The 23128-nt window shown below is 40.8% G+C and overlaps 1 protein-coding gene across 3 annotated transcripts in view; it reads left to right on the forward strand.

Moving 5' to 3' along the window:
- The window catches only part of usp54b (ubiquitin specific peptidase 54b), a 47802-nt gene that overhangs the window by 6161 nt on the left and 18513 nt on the right, over positions 1-23128 (forward strand). For 2 of the 3 annotated variants that reach the window (XR_013289146.1, XM_077550216.1), the window contains exons 2-8: positions 5498-5962; positions 10040-10132; positions 14948-15082; positions 16335-16448; positions 16523-16605; positions 17277-17382; positions 19898-20044. Coding sequence is in view for 2 of the 3 variants with exons in the window: in XM_077550216.1 (XP_077406342.1) it covers positions 5819-5962; positions 10040-10132; positions 14948-15082; positions 16335-16448; positions 16523-16605; positions 17277-17382; positions 19898-20044 (822 nt within the window). In the remaining variant the exon portion in view is untranslated. Of the gene's footprint in view, positions 1-5497; positions 5963-10039; positions 10133-13583; positions 13829-14947; positions 15083-16334; positions 16449-16522; positions 16606-17276; positions 17383-19897; positions 20045-23128 lie in introns of those variants that run through there. The other variant, XM_077550217.1, reaches the window with a different exon arrangement.

The raw sequence follows: 23128 nt of genomic DNA on the forward strand, positions 1-23128 counted from the left end.
ATTTCTTTGCTGGAATGATTAATTTGTGTTAATTGTTATTTTTTATATATTGTTTCTATTCATTTTAGATGGAAGACACTATATAGAGAAGTTTTACAGTTGATGACACCATTAATGAGCTAAAGCTAAATTAGAAAAATCATACGGCACACCACCAAACAAAACTGCCACAAAAATATTATTAATATAGTAATATTATTATAAATATATTAAAATAGATTAATACATTTTAGATTTTGGAACCAGTTTACGTAAAATTGGATGATTTCCTGCCGTAAACTTAAGAATCCATAAATCGATTATCATGTCCATCCTTAGCGTTGTGTACTTTTTAATACGACAATCACTGTATATTGAATACCATTCGATATAGCGCAGGTGTACCTTTATCAATATAGCCACACATGCAGCACACGTACGTACGCTCGAGTGGCGGCGTCAGTGCTAGCAGCATTTGTGACAGTTTAGCACAAACAGATGTCTTTCCTCAACGCTCCCAGCCGTGCCCCGGCCGGCTCCCATCGATCCGCCAGTAATCATCGGCTGTCGTCCTGACAAAGCGTCCGGGATTATTCTGACATCCCAAGGCGACGTCACGACTCTGCGGCGTGACTCACGCCGGCCACGCTGATTGCTCTTCACGGGCGTGAACGTCAGCATGAGCCCGCGTGGTCTTTAATCAACCAGTAAACAGTATCATCTTTTTGCAAAAAAAAACACTTTAGGACAAAAGTCCATGTGTACGGAAGCGTATTGCATTCACTTGGAGAAAAAAAAACCTCCTGTTTTTCTGACAAATTTTTTGGGGTTGCTTTGTTTTTTTGAGTATAATTTTTTTTTATGTTTTTCTGAATATTTTTTTCAGTTTTACTGATTTTTTTTTTCTGTCAAAAAAATATTCAGAAAAACAGGACTTTTTTTTTTTTTCAAGTGAATGCAATACGCTTCCGTACATGTAAAATAATTACAAATTTAAAAAGTTTACTGTCAAACTAAACATAAAACAAAGTGAATTATACGTGCATTTAAAACAGCCATACAACTGAAAATTATCAATATGTTTTTTACAAGGATACGCGAGTGGTAAGCATATCTGCCTCACAGTTTTGAGGCACGGGATGAAGAGCGACAAAGACGATCCTGAACGCCTCATGGGGTAAATTTGCCGCCTCTCCTCTGGTTTCCTAATGGCCGCCAGTGCAGGGTCAGGGAATTTGATTGACTTGTGCCTTGACTCGCTGTGGCTTCCAGGAACTCTCCACCATCAATACACATCATCATCACTCGCCGGCACCATGTGTCTCTGAGTGTGTGCGTCTGTGTGTGTGTTAATGTCACATGGTTCGGCTTTTCCTCCCGCGTGCCTGCTGCTTGGCCTATTTCCATGGTAACGAGCCGAAGATACGGGAATACATACGCGCGCGCTCAGGCCATCATATATAATGGCACTTGGGCCTATTCGGTTGTGCGAGGCTGTAGGGTGCCGTCAGAACGGGGGGGTGTGATCGCACGTTCCACATCCACTCAGCGGGACACGCATGTACACACACACACACACACACACACACACACACACAAAAACACAAACACACACACACAAATAAGGGCCATATATAACAGTACTTGTGTGATCTTGGTTGTGCGAGACGGTAGGGTGCAGTCAAAAAGAGGACGTGTGATCGCACGCTCCACACCCACTCGGCAGGACACGCACACACACACACACACACGCACACGCGCATATACACAAATAAACACTCACTATAAACACTCACTGTATGCTGAAACAGAAGTTAGTGATTCTGTTTGGGAAAATGGGGATGAGGGGAAAATGGCAAACAGAGCCATGGCTGCCAAATCCCTCCGTAAATCCTTTTGGCAAGTTGGATTTTGTGTATTTACGCACAGATGTACCAATGTGAATTTCTGTTTGGGTGGGTGGCTGGATGGATGGATGGATAGATAGATAGATGGATAGATGGCAGACAGACGGATAGACAGATAGACAGACAGACAGATAGATGACAGACAGGCGGATAGACAGATAGACAGACAGATAGCTAGACAGATAGACGGACAGATAGATAGATAGATGACAGACAGACAGCTAGACAGGCAGACAGACAGACAGACAGACAGACAGACAGACAGATAGATAGATAGATAGATAGATAGATAGATAGATAGATAGATAGATAGATAGATAGATAGATAGATAGATAGATAGATAGATAGATAGATAGATAGATAGATGACAGACAGACAGCTAGACAGGCAGACAGACAGACAGACAGACAGACAGACAGATAGATAGATAGATAGATAGATAGATAGATAGATAGATAGATAGATAGATGACAGACAGACAGCTAGACAGGCAGACAGACAGATAGATAGATAGATAGATAGATAGATAGATAGATAGATAGATAGATAGATAGATAGATAGATAGATAGATAGATAGATAGATAGATAGATAGATAGATAGATGACAGACAGACAGCTAGACAGACAGACAGACAGACAGACAGACAGATAGATAGATAGATAGATAGATAGATAGATAGATAGATAGATAGATAGATAGATAGATAGATAGATAGATAGATAGATAGATAGATAGATAGATAGATAGATAGATAGATAGATAGATGGATATATAGACAGACAGACAGACGGATAGACGGATGGATGGACGACAGACAGACAGATAGAAGGACGGACGCATGACAGACAGACAGATAGATAGATAGATAGATAGATAGATAGATAGATAGATAGATAGATAGATAGATAGATAGATAGATGGATATATAGACAGACAGACAGACGGATAGACGGATGGATGGACGACAGACAGACAGATAGAAGGACGGACGCATGACAGACAGACAGATAGATAGATAGATAGATAGATAGATAGATAGATGACAGACAGACAGCTAGACAGGCAGACAGACAGACAGATAGATAGATAGATAGATAGATAGATAGATAGATAGATAGATAGATAGATAGATAGATAGATAGATAGATGGATATATAGACAGACAGACAGACGGATAGACGGATGGATGGACGACAGACAGACAGATAGAAGGACGGACGCATGACAGACAGACAGACAGACAGACAGACAGACAGACAGATAGATAGATAGATAGATAGATAGATAGATAGATAGATAGACAGACGGATAGACAGACAGATAGATGGACGGACGACAGACAGACAGACAGACAGACAGACAGATAGATAGATAGATAGATAGATAGATAGATAGATAGATAGATAGACAGACGGATAGACAGACAGACAGACAGACAGACAGACAGACAGACAGACAGACAGACAGATAGATAGATAGATAGATAGATAGATAGATAGATAGATAGATAGACAGACGGATAGACAGACAGATAGATGGACGGACGACAGACAGACAGACAGACAGACAGACAGACAGACAGACAGACAGACAGACAGACAGACAGACAGACAGACAGACAGACAGACAGACAGACAGACAGACAGACAGATAGATAGATAGATAGATAGATAGATAGATAGATAGATAGATAGATAGATAGATAGATAGATAGATAGATAGATAGATAGATAGATAGATAGATAGATAGATAGATAGATAGATAGATAGATAGATAGATAGATGCCCTCTGGCCTCCCTTCAAAGAAAAGTAGGGTGCTGTGCCCGCAACGCATCCTGGCAACAAGACGGAAGGGAACTTTGCCAAAAGTGGCGAAAGTCACTGCGGCCCTGCTAGCTCGCTACCCCACGGCGTTATGCAATTGTGTGTACTTACTCTACACACACACACACACACACACACACACACTCACTGGCAGAAGCTCCATATTTGTCGCTAAATCGTGATTATGAATAGATTTCGGTTTAGGTTTCCGATTATTGATGCAATGTTAGAGCTCAAAGGATCCCAAATCTAGCGAAAAAGCTCTTTTCTATTCGTACTGTCAAAAGTGCGTCGCTGAATGACGAACGAAATCTCCACTGGCTGCCAAGAGTGTCCATTAAACAGATCAGCCCACTTCAGACCTCACCACGGCAGAGCAACAACACCATGCCAAGAATCATCATGTTACAGTTTGAGTAAACAAAAGTTCTGTCACCGCTGTATAATTGTTTTGAGTTGATAATTACCAATAAGGTAAGAGTCTGATTGTTGGATGTAAGCGATTGGAGTGGCTAAATGAGCCATTAACCTTTAATAACCAGCCGTCAAGGATACCTGCTTCCATTTGGGAACTAATTTGGGCAAATTCAAGCTCTGGAATTCATCCAAAATGCAAAACCCTAAATTGTATCAGTACATTTTGTAGAGTACCGGTACTTTAAAAATTTTTTTTTAAATAGTCTATTTGGTCCCACTCTAAACAGAGTAAAGTTTACGCTTGGTAGAGAGTAAAATAAAAAAGTAAATTTTACAAGAGAATTGGCCTATCCCATGACAAAAACTTGGTAAAGTTTTTACACTCAGAAATTCTAAGGAAAACTTTTGAGTACATCTGAGTTTTATATAAACCAAAAAAAGTCACATGAGTTAAGGAACGAACTAACGACCTTCAGCTTGGGAGACGGCCATTCTACCACCTGAGCTATGCCGCTCCTACGGTTTACTAATATCCAAAATGAGTGACTTGAGTGACTTTACTTTTTCTTTCTTTTTTTTTATAAACTAGTGAATTTTTTCCAATTTTTCTTTTTAAAATAATAATAATAATTCATTTAATTTATAGGGTCGCCTTACAACACAATAAATTAAAAAAAAAAACATTACAATAAAACAACAAAATTAACTCATACACAGTAAAAATACTTTGGGTAAAATTTTGGGTAATATGTTACTCTCTTCCAAGTGTAAATTTTACTAATTAATTTTAATAAATTTTTCCCGTTTAGAATGAGACCAAATAGACTCTTTTTAGAGTCAAATGTACTCTACAAAATTGACTGTTTTATGCTTTGTGTCCCGATGAAAATGTAAAATTTGTACTTTGTCATCTATGGCGAAGTAAAGTTGGCATTGTGTTGCCCTTCTTTAGACAACAACGTAGTAAAGGGTGAATCAACACAGCCCTGTCGTGCGCTCCATTTCTGTCTCCATTGCTTTAAGAGACAATTAATCAACAATCAATGCCACTCAATAGAGAAAATTCTGAACAATCAACTACAGAACGTCGATTACAGTAATTGATTACTAGCCCATCTAATTAGTGGCGATTACTGACACAAAAACGTAGAATAGTCCACTTGGACATCCAGTCATTTTGGTAAGAAGACCACTAAGAACCTTGTGCCGCGTCATCCTGGCAAATGCCTGTTCATGTCTCCTTTCACCTTTTGAATCACTTCCCTGCCTGTGGGAATTCAGGAGTGTCTGTTGTTGTTTACCTGCACAAAGTAGACAGCGTTTGACCCGTGTGGCCTGACAGCCGGGTCTTCTTTGTGTCTCGCAGGGCACGAAAGGACATGGGAGCGTCTGGCCGGCCCAAACAACATTCATTTGACAGGATCCGCCAGAGGACGACTTGCCAAAGGACGAGTGACAAACAGATGCCAGCAGCGGCTCTGGCAGCGAGCAGGCGGATTCTGAAGAAGTAAAGCGCGGCTGGAGAGGGGCCGGCTTGTATGGGGGCCAAATCCCCGTCCGAGACACACCGCGTCGCCTACATCCACCATCTCCATCCTCCGCCCTCCTCTTTTCTCCCATTCGCCTTCCGTCACTCTCATGGGAGTGACATAGAAGCCTGCGAGGGAGCGGGGGAGTCCAGGTAGGGATGTCGTGGAAGAGGAACTACTTTGCGTCCGGCGGCGGGGTGCAGGGGCTGGCCACCCCGAGAACAATGACCTCCATCGCGCCCAGCAAAGGCCTGAGCAATGAGCCGGGACAGAACAGCTGCTTCCTGAACAGCGCTCTGCAGGTCAGTGACTCCCAAATCATAAACCCTAACCTGCAACCCCTAATAAGTAGCCCATAAACCTTTCACCCAACCTAATTCCTAACCCCAAACTTAACCCAAGGGACAGTGTGTACAAAAATGACCACTAGATGTCACCATATAAAGTTTATGCATTTTGAAGCACACAAACTACGGTGACTCAGAGAGACCACCAAGCCTAGCATCAATATTATTATCTGGCATGAGCGAGGGAGCATCTCGGTGAGCGACAGCGACTTGGCAGTCGGGAACAACACCGGCAAGCGACGCCAAAAGACCGAGCGAGCTGGAGTAGCCAACAAGAGCGGATAGTGGGAGTTAGCCGAGCCATAGGCTGGATCGGGCGGCTAACAAGAGTGGCTAGTCAAGTCAAGTCATCTTTAACTCATTATTCACTCTCAGCTATTTTCACAGAAGCAATCCCCTTCACTCCCGGCTTTTTTATTGGATTTTGACTGATTTTACAAGGCCCACAGAATATAGGAAAAAAAAGTATATTTCTATCTACTTCCGTTTTGCAGCAACTAGCATTAGAATGTAGCTAAATTTCATCATTATTCACAAATCTATTTAGAATTGTGAGTATTTTTTTTTTCAACATGGCCCTGGTTCATCTCCTTTGCTCTGCTGCCACCTGCTGGCCGTTTGTGTAATAACTACCATTTCTTCAACCGTTCTTTGCATTTGAGAGGCTGCATCAAAGCCTTCTGTATGCTCAAGCATAAACTAAAATAAAAACACACAAAAAACGTATAAATACGTCTTTGGGGCACTTAAACCATTTAAAATAAAACGTATTTATAAATTTTAAGGAGCAAATGAGTTAATAGTAGAAGAAGCTAGTAAAAGCTTTCGAGAGCAAAGCAGCAAGAGCCCGAATCACGGGACTCAGCGACGACCACCTGCAGGTTTACTAGACATACGATTGTATAAAAAAAAAATTAGGTTGATGTGATAGGACATATTTTTTGCATATTATTGAAATCTATAGTGTGTTTTTAAAATAAATGATTAGTTCACCACAAGATGGCGCTAATTATTACACACTATGCCTTTTATGCCTTAATATGATGGTTTTGTCTGATTTAGCATCACAAGACTCTATCACAAGTATGACAAGATCTTGTGTTCTTTCTCGGTTCGCTTAACCCTAATCGCTAACAGAACCCTAACCCCAACTTTATCCCTAATTTCGAACCCAAACTATGAACCCCTATCCTATACCTAACCCAATCTTTGTTTTCTAGGATAATACAATGGGTTGGACTGGCTTAGTATCACCCAATTTGCATTCTTTTTTTTGGTTCCCCAAATGGGCAAAAATATAACCCAGTCGCAAAACCTAAACCAGAAATCACATGGCGCCCACAAGCACCAGCCCCCCCCCCCAAGGATCACATATGCAGGTTTAGTCTAAAAATAGCTCACTAATAATGGGATATTGTGATTTTCAAGGAATGTTGCAGAAGTGATCATTTGAAACACATTGCGTGTGAAAAGTGGTTATCAAAGTGGTAGCCATTACCATTAATTAGTCGCCAGGAATCAACTCTCAGTTTAAAACAGGTTGGTGACCTCTGCCCTCTGCCCTCAACCCATAAACCCAAGATTGCTGCATTTTGCTAGAACAAGATTGCCGGTTCAAGTTCAAGCTTGCTTTGTATGATGAACCCAATGCCTAAAAGTTGGCAGGGGATGCGCGACAAGCCCCCTAGTGGACATCTTGTAAATGACAACTTTCAGGCTTGCTTCATAGCAAGCCTGAACACTCCCGCTAACACATACACACAAATAGCAGTTAACCGATAATTAAACATGACAGCGAGATAAGCTCTGTATTAATGAGTGTTTGCGTGTTCTTTGGTTTTGGCACCGTTCAAGTGACTGTGTGTTTGTTTGCGGAGATGCTTACTAAGCACACACACACACACACACACGCGCCCACCTCTCAAGACGTCCAGCTGGCGCGCGCGCGCACCTCTACGCTCCAGATGAGGAGATGGAGGATGCAGCAGCGATAAGCTCAAGCGAGGGGGTCGACGGGCCAGTAGCTTAGTGGAAGTTGGAGAGAGGGCAGAGGAGCTGATAATGAACTGTTGAAGGAGAAGAAGTGAGAGAGGAGGAGTGTTGATTGCCCATTCAGCACAACTACTTGAGATCTCATGTCCCTCCATTTATCCTTATTATTTTTTTTGTAAATTAAATATGTCCGCCAGCGAATTGGGTTTGTTTTGCTCTACTCAGTTGTTATCTGATCTCATTGTAATCCCCCCCCCCCCCCCCCCCATCACACACACACAAATTGCGGCGATAATGGCCGCTGCTTGTCGGAACAAATAATCCCCTCGAGTAGTTCCGCCTCTCGCTGGCTCCCTCGCTTGCTATTTTTTGACTACAGCAAAACGCACCTGGACAGGCAACGTGCTGGAAAAAGCATGTCGTGTTTCCATGGCAACTGTTGTGTGCCAGCATCAAGCCACAGCAGCAAAGGTTTTTAGATGATGTTTACATTCGATTACTGTTCAAAAGAAGTATCTCCAAATCGTTTGCTTTTTCTTTCTAAGAGGGTTTTTCGCTCGTCGTGGTGATTCCTCAAAAATGATCATCAATTTTTGATGCCGTGGTTTGGCCACATTAGCTGGTATAGGCGATTTTTTTTTTTTTTAAATATCTGTTTCTGAGACCTGCCTCTGATTGATGCTCATTTGGGTTAGTTCACCAAGTTACTGTTAAATTTCAAGTCTTTTTTGTGTGCAACATTTTCTGATAGAGATGGTTATTGAATTTCGATCAAATTGTTGAAGCTGATGCCAGGAACCAATTTTTTTCCAACTTTATAAATAATAATAATAATTTCTAAAATAAAGCCTCAGAAAATGGCGTTTATTTTAGGGTTGTACCGATACGATTACAAGATTTTTTTTAATTTGACTTTCCTAAAATGTAAAGGTCACAAATAGAGCGATATACAAATGAACAATATACAAACAAACTATATATATTGTATTGTAACATAAAAACATCAGCCATAGGATACAAAATTTCATTGTTTATACGGTATAGTGATAGACATTATTGTACTTTTTTTCCTTCTGATTGCTTTGCCAAGGTATAAAAAAAAAAAAATTATTCACTTTAATAATGAATAACAAAAAGAAAAATATTGATTCACTAAAAAACAGTAAATGCTAGCTTAACTTTTTTCTTGTCCACCAACATTGACCCTAATGGACTTGGGTTTCATACATCAGCGTCGTTTCCGGCCCACTGATGGCCGCGTTCCAACAGCCCCCCCCCGCCTCTTCACCCCCCAACCGCGCGCTCCCGCCGCAGGGTGTCCCAACTCTCGGGAATGCAGACACACTCGCAACCGAGGGGCGCAAAGGCAGAAGCGCACAAACTGGAACGCGGCCCACACGTCGCAAACAGGAAATGGAAACAAAGCCGATGTGTGAAAACCAGGAAGTGGGAAGTCCCGCCTCCTCTGTGGCATATACCCCCCATTTGTGTTCAACCGGGGTAATAGGATCATTAGCAACATAGCGAATACATATACAATATAGAATTTTTTAACCTAATTCTGGTTACTTAATTCTGTCTGTTAGCGAGAGCCACTACATCGTGATAACTTACATTGATGTTTCTGCATTTGGCACTTTATTATTATATTATATTATTAGTATGGGATTTTTTTTTAATGAGCTTTAGGTGAACTGATGAATACACACACACACACATGCACATGCTCACCCACATACAAAAAAATAAATATATATATATATATATATATATATATGTGTGTGTATATGTATATATATGTATATATATAATAAAAAAAAGAGAAAAAAAACATTTTTATTTTATTTTTTTAATTTTTTTTTTTTAAAAAAAGGAGAGCAATGATGATGTCAAATCGAATGAACAATACTGAGCTCTAAAAAAAAAAAAAAAAAAAAAGCAACATAGCGAATACACGTGTAAAATACCAATTAAAGTCAACTGTTTATTTATTTAGCGTTTTCTCGCTGTTTTTAACTTTTATATTGTTTTGTTCTTTAGGTTTTGTGGCATCTGGACATCTTCCGCAGAAGCTTTCGTCAGCTGACCACGCACAAATGCATGGAGGATTCATGCATATTCTGTGCACTCAAGGTAAAAAAACAACAACATAGCCTTATGTTTTTTTTTTTTTGTTTTTTTTTTACCCATAATGCATTTAAAACCACAGTGACGGTTGCGTTCTCTGTGAGTGATGAGGATGTCCACTGACAGGGGCAATTAGTTTTCCTCTTCCGGTAAACCCTATTGCTTATTCTTGTTACCAGAACATGTTAATACAATTTCACAGCTAAAATCGGATTTGTTTGGGTCCAAAGTGGATGCAAATGAATAGAAAACATTTTCAATTTGACAAAACAATTTTTCAGGAACAATGTGGTTTAAGGCAAAAAATCAAGTTAGGATTACATGAAATAAAATACAATTATATGTTACACTGGTATATCATTAAGGCAGCACAGTGATTAGATCACAATATTGCGTTATAACATAACAGCCCAATAATGTAACACAACACATTTGTTGCATCAATGGTGACCAACATGTGGCCCGAGCAAAGGCGTAGCACCGTGACTAATGTGCTGTAGTGCGGCAGCAACACACTGTTGGGTCTCCACAGCACTCCAATGTAATTAATTGGCCTGACTGAAAGCGCCGAGCTAAGCAGAACCCACGCGCAGACACACACACACACACACACACACACGAGCGCCTACACACAAATCAGTCCGCGGCGTGGACTGCACGCACATACACTTTGATTTGTTGCTGCAGGCGTGCACTGGTGAGTTGTGGGCATGCTTGCATGCTTATGTCTACAAAATGAACTCTTCAATCTAGTAACAAATATGTATATTCATAATCACACCGGCATTATTATATTTTATATGTTATATTTCGGTCTGTTTTCATTTTTAAATAATTACCACAGATGTATTTATTTTCCATTTTCATAATGGATGATTTATGAGAAATGTATTTCAAATGAGCACGATGACCTCTACCAAGGCAGGAATATCAATAAAATAATCAATGACTGAGAAACTACATAAGCACATTTAAAAATATTCAATCTGATTTCATGCGACAAAGAAAGGAGGCGTTCCCATTTTTTATTTACATTCATGCCCAATGTGAAGTCAAGATAGAAATACAGATTAAACTTGGTTTGACGTAAGCATATCAACCTATAAAAGCGAAAGCCATATATCAAAAATACTAAAAAATGCCGCCGGCATCTGAGATGGTCTGTGGTCTGACGAGTCCACATTTCAAATTGTTTTTGAAAATCACGGATATAATGTGCTCTCCTTCCCCATATGCAAAGCACAATTGCTCTTTTTTTTTCACTGCACTTGATCTCACTTGCAACACAAAAAAAAAAAAAAAAAAAAAAAAAAAAGACCAAGCGGTTATAACTCCAAAAACTCCTAAACTATCCATTTTATTCCTCAAGATCTAAAAAGTTGAAACATGAAAGTCACGCCAATGCTCGCCAAAACGGCTACGATAGCATCCTGTGGCTTTACCCGCTGGAAATTGCTGCAACACTTCATCTCTCTACACCAGAGAAGAATGGGATGGGAGGAGGAGGAAAAGGGGGTGGGGGGGGTGAAGGAGAAAGATGAATGAATGTGGGAGTTGGTGTAGATGGCTGCAAACTTTGCAATTAGACTGCCGCGTGCACACACGCACACACGCAGACGCACGCACGCACGCTCACTCACTCTACCCCATCCCTTCCTTATTCCCTGCCTTGCCAACCTCCCTCCACCCCCCCCCCCCCATTCTCTCTGTAGGGTATATTCCCCCTCCATTCTCCTTGGCGCATTGCTGCAGTCATAACACACACGCACGTAGACATGTACACACACCGTCGGCACGACTACATTACCTTTTCCAATGCCATCCCCCCCCTTTAGCTGTTTTATAATATCGTCTTCCTGTGGCACGACCGCCACCATTTTTCTCCGCTGCCTCCCAAATGTCAAAGGTGACATCTGAGATGAAAAACGCATAAAAAAAAGAAGTGTATAGAACACTTAAAAATATGAGAAGTCAGGGCATTTCCAACACCGAAATTGACTTAGAGCTGTTAGCGCCACCAAGTGGCTCTAATCTAACTTGGGTCCAAGTCATAGTCCCAAAAAAGAATTTTGTTTAATTCATGAAATATATTCATTGACTTACCAAATAAAGGTGAAACTTTGTTGTCAAATCTCTGTTTTAACTAAGAAAATTGTCACGCTACTTCTGCTTGATTTTTCGCTACATAACATAATATATTGTAATACCCTTGTATGCGGTCAAGGACGACACAGTCGCTAATGAGCGCTAACAGAATTGTTGAATGCTACTTTTAACTGACAATTTAATGTACATTAACATTTGGAAAGGCCAAAAACAAGCCATGTAATCTTGGAATTTACCAAATTAACACGCAAGCTTCGAATATATTTATTGAAGAACACCCGTGGTGGCCAGGCTTCTTCTGCTTTAGCTAACGCTAACTACTCCTTTTTAATGGAAAGCTCCCTGGAAAATTAAGAACGAATAACTATTAATTTCTAATGTAAAGCAGCATTACAAACATAAATAGGGCTTAAGACTTAAGCTAAAGCTAACTATTAGTACTTATCTGAAGAGCTATGTAGCACACAAAGAGGCTCCAGATTTTAGCAGACGCTAACTATTAGTTACTGTTAGATTACCTGTTTTTGTAATCTTTTGCGTGTTCAAATAAATCAGAGTTGAGATTTCGTGAAGAGGGTCCTTGCAAGGTTTTTAATCAGAAAGTTTCTGATGACACAAAGGAATTTCACCAAGCCATGTTTCTGTCCAAATGTGTGTCCTCTCTCTCAGACACGGGACTTTTACTAGAAAAAAAAAACAATGTTTCCCAGGAAAACGGCTCTCCCCTCCCAGTATGCTAGCTCGTCCTTGAACTTTCAAAAACCGGATTTCTAACGAACAGAAACTAGACTTCTTAGATAAATAAAAGAAACTTATTAACTTTCTCATTTCTGGGAAAAGAGAACAGATAACAAAGAGGACAAAAGCATTACTCATCAAGCTATATTGAGTTAACATAGTTATATCTACAGCTTCACAACTATAACTAAATTCAAAAGAGGTAAAATATAAAATGAAATAGTAAAATGTTAACATTACCAATGTAGCGCCATTTAGCAAACGGGGTTACAACTAAAGACTTTAAAGCTAGCGATTAGTTACTAGAGGAGCGCTTTATAACAAAGGGAGGATTAAACATTTTAGCTAAGGCTAACTATTAGTTACTAATGGAAAGCTGCGTAGCAAACAGCTGAAGCTAAATATTATTAATCACTAGTGGAAAGTTACTGAGCAAACATAGGTGAGGCATGAGATTATATGTTAAAAATAAACTGGCATGGTTTTTGAGGCCCTGCTAAAAAAAAATAAAAAAAGGAAGTTGTGCTTTTTTTTTTGTTTGTTCCAGTTCAGTATCATCAAAAACAAAGACAAAAGGGTCGTTTTTTTTTGCCTTTGTCAGAGCAAAGTCAGCCGTGCTTTTATCTCTCTAGTTTTAGACGTCTACTCCCACCCTCCTAAAATTTCCTTTAAAAATTCTTCTCCTCTGTGTGAACTCAAGCCAGGAAAGAGTAAGCGCTCCTTTTTGAACCCGAGTTGGCTTTTCGCTGTCCCGCTTTCGCTAGTAGAAGCAAGCAGTTGACTGGCATGCACATTTGCAAACGAGTGAGGTGGAAGAGAAGACACCATTTTACCCGGCAGCATTGGAAGAAATATGCGGTAAAATATGTCTAAGTCTTGATCCTTTGGGTATTTTGGCGAAAGTATGCAACAAGTATGTTATTAAGACACCTGGGAACCGTTTTAAATTGTGGAGAAAAAAAGCACAATACATCTCGGTTTTAAGAGGATTTGTTGAAGGCGTCCATTTTGGATATTGTGATGAACTACACCGCCTTTACTTTGACTACTACCACTATTTGTGGTCAGACAAAGTCTGTTGCACAGCAGTGTTTATTTTTTGCGTGTCTGACTTGAAAACACACAAACAGTTTGCGTCGCTTTTCTATTTTGCCGCCACAAAGCACTCTGCGGTCTGTTTTTGTTGGGGGGAAAGCGCACGTGCATTATTGATGGCGTCTGCTATGGAGGCCGCATTTGTTGCTCGCCACTTTGACGGCGGTGCTCCTCCGCTTCGCTAGGCAGGACCACTGAGCAGACGATACTTCCAAGAGGACAGCATACATGCATGCTTACCTACTGTTTTAATATCATATCATAGAAACTCGAAGGCAACAGTGCATCTTAAACTTCCACCAATTTTGGCCATTTTGGCTCTAATATCTTTTAAAAACCAAAGTAATATTTTGGTCACATTAGTAGTCCAAAAAATGTTCACCACCATTTTGGCTCATCTATCCTTTAACTCATTCACTGCCATTGACGGCTATAGACGTCAAAAATTAATTTGAACTATTTCTATTAACATTTTTTTCCCACTTTTGTTAACAAGAGTATCAAAACCTATAATTTTTTTATTGTACATTTAGAACAGATATAAAATTTGTAATTAATCAAGAGTTAACTAGTGAAGTTGTGCGATTAATTACGATTACAAATTTTAATCGCCTGACACCCCTAATTTTTTTAAAATTTTTTTAGATGCCCAAAATTTTTTAATAATATTTTTTCTTTTTTTTTTGTGATTAAAATGTTTAATTGTAATTAATCACATGACTTCAATAGTTAACTCACGATTAATCAAAAATGTTAAACTACTAGAAATAGTTGAAATGAATTTTTGACGTCTATAGCCGTCAATGGCAGTGAATGAGTTAAAATGCATAGGATTCTTTTTCTGACGCCATCTGATTTAAAATCCTGTCTGTGTGTTCGCAGAGCATCTTTGCCCAGTTCCAGTTCAGCAGCGAGCGTGTGTTGCCGTCCGACGCATTGCGCAGCGCCCTGGCCAAGACCTTCCAGGACGAGCAGCGCTTCCAGCTGGGCATCATGGATGACGCCGCGGAGTGCTTTGTGAGTCACGTTCGCCAGCGCACACCGTAAGCTTGTGGCAAAGTTAGATTGGAGGAGACCCCACGCTGCACTCACTATTGCCATGTAGCGCAAATTCAGTGGGAATTAAATACAAAAAAGACACTTTATGTCACTAGACAATTTTTTTGTCATACATTTTATGAAAAGAACTCATTATTTGATATGATGGCATTACAAAACAAAAATAGCATTTTTATATATATAAGTAAAACCAAAAGTGCGAACACGCACACACACAAACAAACATCTTGTTTTTTTACTACTAAAATTACTCAACTACAATTACTACTAATACTACTACAAGTACTACCGCTTCTACTAATACAAGTACTACTGCTTCAAGTACTACAAGTACTACTTCTACAACAAGTACTACTGCTTCTACTAATACAAGTACTTACTACTACTACAAGTACTACTACTACTACTACAAGTACTACTGCTTCTACTACAACAAGTACAAGTACTACTTCTACTACAACTACTACAAGTACAAGTACTACTACTACTACAACAAGTACAAGTACGAGTACTACTACAAGTATGAGTACTACTACTACTACTACTACTACTACAAGTACTACTGTTTCTACTACAACTACTACAAGTACAAGTACTACTTCTACTACAACTACTACAAGTACAAGTACTACTACTACTACAAGTACGAGTACTACTACTACAAGTACTACTGCTTCTACTAATACAAGTACTTTAAAGTACTACTACAACAACTACTACTGCAACTACTACAAGTACTACTGTTTCTACTACAAGTACTACTGCTTCTACTACTACAAGTACTTGCTACTACTACTACAAGTACTACTATTTCTACAAGTACTACTACTACAAGTACTACTGCAAGTACTACTGCTACTACTACTACAAGTACTTGCTACTACTACTACAAGTACTACTATTTCTACTACTACAAGTACTACTATTTCTACAAGTACTACTACTACAAGTACTACTGCTTCTACTAATATAAGTACTTGCTACTACTACAAGTAATACTACTACTACTTCTACTACAAGTACTACTGCTTTTACTACTACAAGTACTACTTCTACAAATACTACAACTACTACTTACTACCACTACAAGTACTTGTAGTCCTACTACTATTGCTAAAAGTACTACATGTGTCTTTCCACCTTGCAAGAGTCAGCAGTCCCATTCAAAACTTCCGTGGAAATTTTTCAATTTTTTTTAAAATCTTGTCAGGAAAACCTCCTGATGCGGATTCACTTCCACATCAGCGCAGAGAGCCGAGAAGACATCTGCACGGCCAAACACTGCATCCCGCACCAGAAGTTTGCCATGACCCTGTTTGAGCAGGTACGTTCACATGCACACAGACACGTGCGCATAGTAAGCACGCATTATAGCCGAATGCGTTTTTGCGCTCGCAGTGCGTGTGTAACAGCTGCGGCGCCACGTCGGACCCGCTGCCCTTCATTCAGATGGTTCATTACATCTCTACCACGTCTCTATGGTAAGAACACACACACAAACACATATGCACATATAAGAACAACACGCCAATGCGCACACACAGGAAGTCGGAATGAAATGCGGAAGTCATTAATCAGCGATTCGAGTCAGCTGACCCCAGAGAAGGGAGTGGGAATCTTGGGCAACATAAATCCATATGTGGAGCAGCGGTTTGGAAAGATGGCGAATGAGGGAGCGCTGGCCATTTCATTAGATACGGCTCTAAATACTAATATGACCATTATGGGGGGAGCCAACCCCCAAATTTTTTTTACAATAATACGTATGTTGTATGTTCCTCACTAGTCTAAACACGGCATTCTGATTAATATTCCACCTGTTTTTAATCCATCTCAGGGGCGGCCATTTTGCCACTTGCTGTCCCCTGAAAATGACATCACAGCTGCTTAGGGCTCAGGTAACGACCAATCACGGCTCAGCTTGCCAACGTCACATGACCAACCTCAAAAACAGGTGAGGCGTAATTGCTTACCTGAGCCCCGTTGCAACTGCGACGTCATCTTCAGTGGACAGCAAGTGGCAAAATGGCCGCCCCATGAGACACAGCATGCATTTACATTTAGCTATTATAGCAGCTTTTGAATATAGCATATTATACACATATATAAAACATACATTATGCTAATATTGTCAGTGTGTGTGTTGCCGCAGTAACCAAGCGGTGAGGATGCTGGAGTGTCGGGAGAAAGCCACGCCGGACATGTTTGGGGAACTTCTTCGCAACGCCAGCAACATGGGAGACCTGCGCAACTGCCCCGTGAGACCGCACACGCATTCACCGCACTTGCAACGAACTTTTCTGTTTGCAGAAAAGACAATATGCAAGGAGTCATCCATCTTATCCGCACAAAATGCTTAATAATAAATGTCAGCGTTATATAACATAATTGCAGATGGTTTTATTGTGTTGCGTTGCTTACATAATCAACAGCTCATTTGCATGTTTTTTTTCCACATTTCCCCGCCGCTTTCGCCACCGTAAGCATTTTTTTTCCCGGACTTGTCCTCATCGACCTGCTGGTGTACGGCAAAGCGAGGCCGTACTCCGCTTGTTGCAGCATGACGAGTCGACGCAGTGCAAAATAAATAAATAAATAAAGTGTTTGGTGACAATTTGGATTGAGAACATTCAGCTATTGTTGTCCAACTTAGCAGAGAATTTGGAACAGAAGGCAAAAGGGACTCCATGAGGATGGTGTGTGTTGTGCTGCCACATTGCGGAAGTGAATGGATCCAGCTTGGCTTCACACTGCCAAAAAGTGTCCCCACAAAGAGGCTCCTCTGTGGGCCTTTTTTACAAAGCTCCGGAGCCCCCCCCAGCTCTCCTGCCTCCATCATGAGCTGCTGCAACCTGTCACGCACAGCTACAAAAATACTCGTAATAATAATGCACACTTTTGATTGACACTTTTATTGTTAGGTTTAAGGGATACATGTTAGAAGCAACCGCCACCTTTCAGACATCACTGAGGGAACACTGGTTTGGAATGTCTTGTGAAATAATAACAATGGTCGTTTTGTCCACTTTAAGACATACCGATGATGGAGTGCTTGTTTCGCCCAACTTAAGAGACCAGCGAGGCTCGTTTTGCCCTCCTCAAGTCGTCACCGAGGGAGCGCTTGTTTGGCCCACCTTAAGACATCAACTGAAGACATCATAAGGGAACAGTTGTCTTGCCAACAATGAGGGAGCGCTTGTTCTGCATCACTGACGTAGAGCTTGTTTTGACCACCTGAGTACATCACAAGACTCGTTAGGCCTACATTAAGATAGACTACATCACTGAGGCCGTGATTGTTATGCCCACCTCATGATATCAATGAGTGAGGGCCTGTTTTGCCGACCTGAAGACTTTGGAGAGCCTCGTTTTGCCCACCTTGAGTCATCACTTAGGGAACACTGGTTTGGAATGTCTTGTGAAATAATAACAATGGTCGTTTTGTCCACTTTAAGACATACCGATGATGGAGTGCTTGTTTCGCCCAACTTAAGAGACCAGCGAGGCTCGTTTTGCCCTCCTCAAGTCGTCACCGAGGGAGCGCTTGTTTGGCCCACCTTAAGACATCAACTGAAGACATCATAAGGGAACAGTTGTCTTGCCAACAATGAGGGAGCGCTTGCACTGACGGAGCGCTTGTTTTGACCACCTGAGTACATCACAAGACTCGTTATGCCTACATTAAGATAGACTACATCACTGAGGCCGTGATTGTTATGCCCACCTCATGATATCAATGAGTGAGGGCCTGTTTTGCCGACCTGAAGACTTTGGAGAGCCTTGTTTTGCCCACCTTGAGTCATCACTTAGGGAAGCGCTTGTTTGGCTCACCTTGAAAACTATCACGGAGGGAGTGATTGTTTAGCTCACCTTAAGATATATCACTGAGGGAGCTCTTGTTTGGCCTACTTCATTGAGGGAAGGAGCACTTGTGTTGACCACTGAGGGGGGCGCTTTTTTTGCTCACCTTAATAGCTGCAAAAATTGAGCATTATTATCTATGTCAAGGCCTAATTGTTGTCCTGGGTTGCACTCTATTGTGCAGGTATAATTAATAAAGTTGTCCTGCGCATTACCGTTGGTGCTTTTACTGAAAAAAAAGTGGCTGCATAGGTTTTGTGCACTCAATTATATTAGTTCGATGTAAATTTGAATATTTGATGACGCGCACCGCCGTTACATATCGGATGCATTGGAGATAATAAATCATCATTAGTGCTCCTTCGTTTGCTGATTGATTAAATGTGGATTATCTTCTCCTCTCTGCGGTATCTAATGAGTTGCGAGGAGTTTCCATGATCAGTATTCTGCAAACCCGCACTTTCATCTGACCGCCGGTGCAATTATATAACGTGCTGGAAAGGTCCTCTTGAGAATGGAGGCAAACCCTGGCAAAGGGTTCACACTTTCCTCAAAGAGAGACTCCAGTGTGTGCTGCGTATGTGTGAGTGGGAGGCTTGTATTGGCAAAGCCCACCGGTCGCCGGGGTGTTCTCAGGCTGCTTCCGAGGCAACTATGCCAACGCTCTGTGTTTGCGTGTGTGTGCGCTCCAGCTCTGTGGTAGGTCATGACTCAAAAGGAAGCATCCAGTACATGCAGTCCTGAACTTGGCAGAGAGCCCCGGGGACAAATATGTCCCTGTGACGTCCACATCCTTTCATAATTATCATCCTTAACATCAACGCCACCTGCACACGTCACAAGATATGATCAAAAGGAGAGGGTGATTTAATACCTTTTTGTCTATTTCTATGTGTCTTTTTGCCCTCCCAGAGTAATTGCGGGGAGGTATTGCGCATTCGCCGCGTGCTGATGAACTCGCCGGAGATCGTGTCTATCGGGCTGGTGTGGGACTCGGACCACTCGGACCTGGCTGAGGACGTCATACACAGCCTGGGCACCTGCCTCCGCTTGGGAGATGTAAGTGAGCCTCTTACACTCCAGTCCAGTAGGTGGCAGTAATGCGTATTACAAAGCAAGGTGATAAAGTCATCACCGTTTGTTTTGCCCACTTTTAAGAATGTTACATCCACAGAGGGAGTGTTTGTTTTCTATAAATTAAGACATATAATGGAGGGTGCGCTTGTTTTTTCCCCCACCCTAAGACAACACTATGGGAGCGCTTGCTTTGTTACACCAACCTGAAGACACTGCTCAGACTTTTTTCGTGCATCATACAACAGAGGGAGCGCTTGTTTTATCTATTTTGTATTATACACTGCCGTGATTTTTTTTTTTCCCCCCACACAAGATTTTCCAGACACATGCTGCACTCGTACTGAATATGAAAAAGTTGCACCTCTGACCTCCGAAGGACCTGACGGCAGAGGCGGCGCTCCCACAAAGGGAGTAACCTTGAGATGACTGAGGACAGGGAGGCGGTTAGCGGCCTGAGCTGATGAAACCCTGGTGGACTGAGGACAGAGTGGCATGGGAGGAGGAGGGGCTGTGGTTGTCATGCCAACGGGGCACCTTTTCCCACCCGCTGTCCAGTTGGATTTTGACACATTTCAGGGGTTGTGCTTTAAACATTTGTCCACTGAGGCCACTGAATGAGTTGCACATCAGTGAGGGAGCGCTTGTTTAGTCGACCTTAATAGAAACGATTGAGGCAATGTCTTTTTTGTTATTGCCACCTTTAGACATATGATTGAAGGGGTGCTTGTTTGATCAAATTTAAGACATAGCCCTAAGGGCATGCTTTTTGTTTTGCCCGCCTTAAATCATATCACTGAGTTCATGTTTGTCTGGCCCACGGAGGGAGTGATTGTTTTACCCACCTTAAGACATATCACTGAGGAAAAGCCTGTTTTGCTATTTTAAGACATATCACCAAGCTAGCACTTGTTTGCTCTCTTCATGACGACCTGAGGGAGCACTTGTTTGGCCCACCTTAAGGCATAACACTAAAGAACTGCATTTTTTGCCACCCGCACCATGATTGAAGGGGGGCTTATTTTGCCCACTTTAAGAGATGATGGAGGGAGTGCTTGTTTTGCCACCTTGAGACATCACTGATGTGAGGGTGCGTGCCTTTTGCCACCTCGAGACATGACTGAGGGGGCGCTTGTTTTGCTCATCTTAAGAGGGAATGTATGCTTGGCTCACAGATGGAGTGATTGTTTTGCCCACATTCAGTCTTGAGGCAATGCTTGTTTTGACCACCTTAAGACTTAACATTGAGGGGCTGTGTTTTGGTATTGAATCCCCTTAATAGATCGACAGAGCACAGACGTCGACACGTGATTCAGGGACTTCCTCGGGCGGCTCTTACACACACACGCACGCACAAGCTCACACACACACACGTGTTGCAAAGCAGTGTCATGACCGAGCGATGTCGGTGCATTTCAATGCCGCTGTAACATCTCAGGCACACTCATTCTGAAGTGATTCCCATGAATAATGCATGAGTCAGCATTATAGCGTGTCAACTTCTTCTACCCCCCCCCCCCCATTCCAACACCCTCACCGCTGACAACTCCTCCTTCCATCATGTCGGCTTTTCTCCGCCTGCTGTCTGTCATTCCTCATCCCCGAGATGAAGCTTGTTGTCACAGGCGTGATGCCTTTTGTGCCTTTTTGTCACAAGAAGTGGATCCATATGCCCCGCCGCACCGCCTCCACTTCCTGTCGCCGTTTCTTTCGTCTTTTCTTCGTCGCTGAGATGATTAGCCCATTTGAGATAAATAGGAGACAATCTGGATAATTACGTGCGTCGTGCCTCTTAAATGAGACAATGCGCCGCTTAACACGCGATTCCACTGAATAGCTTCGGGTTTTCCAGACAAAGGAAAGTCGTAGAATCGGGCTTATTCGGAATATTAATACGATATATTAGAGGGAAAATGGATAAGGGCACCTGGGGTGTTGCTATGACAGCTTCCACTCTTCTGGAAAGACTTGACAGAATTTTTGGACTGGGAAATTTTTCGGATGGTCACTGGTGTACTGTTTGTGTTTCTCCGCACTAAACCCATCCAAAGAAGCCTTTTCATATAATTGTCCAAAAATGATTTCAGAAGAACAGAGTGGTGGAGTCCAACTTCTAATGGAGTAATTCCACCTAACCCTAACCCTTGTCTACTGTATTTTGGGTGTGTGTTTTTTTAGAGAGTTTACATATTTATATTTTCTATTTAGAAAATAATAAAGCACAATTACACCAAAAATATTTATAACTTATTGTTCAACCATGTTCTTATTACAACTAAAAACATCAATCCAGCCAGCCATTTTCTATATAAATTTAAATAATTAAAAGAAAGAAATATACATACATGCATGTATGTCATACATACCGTACAAAAAAATAATAATACAAAATATCTTTTTTTTAATTTTTTTTATTGATTATTTTGTTATGCGTTTGCGGTTGATAACCACAAAGTATCAGAAAATTTGACAAAAAAATATTAGAAATATTAATTCTGTCGGATAAATTAATACAATTCAATAAAAGCAAATTCTCTAAAATAATAATTGCACTGTACTGTATATACTACACAAAAATACATACATATGATGAACTTCTGTATTTTTATGTTTACAGATAAACAAAATTTTAAAACTATGATCACATTTTTACCATGAAACAATAACAGTAAAAATAACATTTATTTATGTGTGCATTTATTTACCGAAGATAAAAAGTAAATATTAGAAATAGATTATTATTCCTGTCGGAGAAATAAATATAAATTCATAAAATGTGAAAAAAAGTATATATGTTTTAAATCATTTTCTATATATTTTAAATAATGAAAAGAATTTAAAACATTACATGCACATTTAATATTATACTTAATAGGCTGAAGCTGTAACGTGCCGCACATAATAAATAGTTTAAAAAAAAAAACGTATATATATATGATGCTATTATTAAAAACACAATTCTTGTTACGATTGATTTCTTTATCTATTATTTTAAGCAACCAAAATATTACAAACTATGGGAAATTGTTGGTGCGCAGGATTACTGCATACGGCATTGAGGTGCAAAGA

The sequence above is a fragment of the Vanacampus margaritifer genome, chromosome 18 (genome assembly GCF_051991255.1).
Source record: "Vanacampus margaritifer isolate UIUO_Vmar chromosome 18, RoL_Vmar_1.0, whole genome shotgun sequence".
In the NCBI taxonomy this organism is placed as follows: Eukaryota; Metazoa; Chordata; class Actinopteri; order Syngnathiformes; family Syngnathidae; genus Vanacampus; species Vanacampus margaritifer.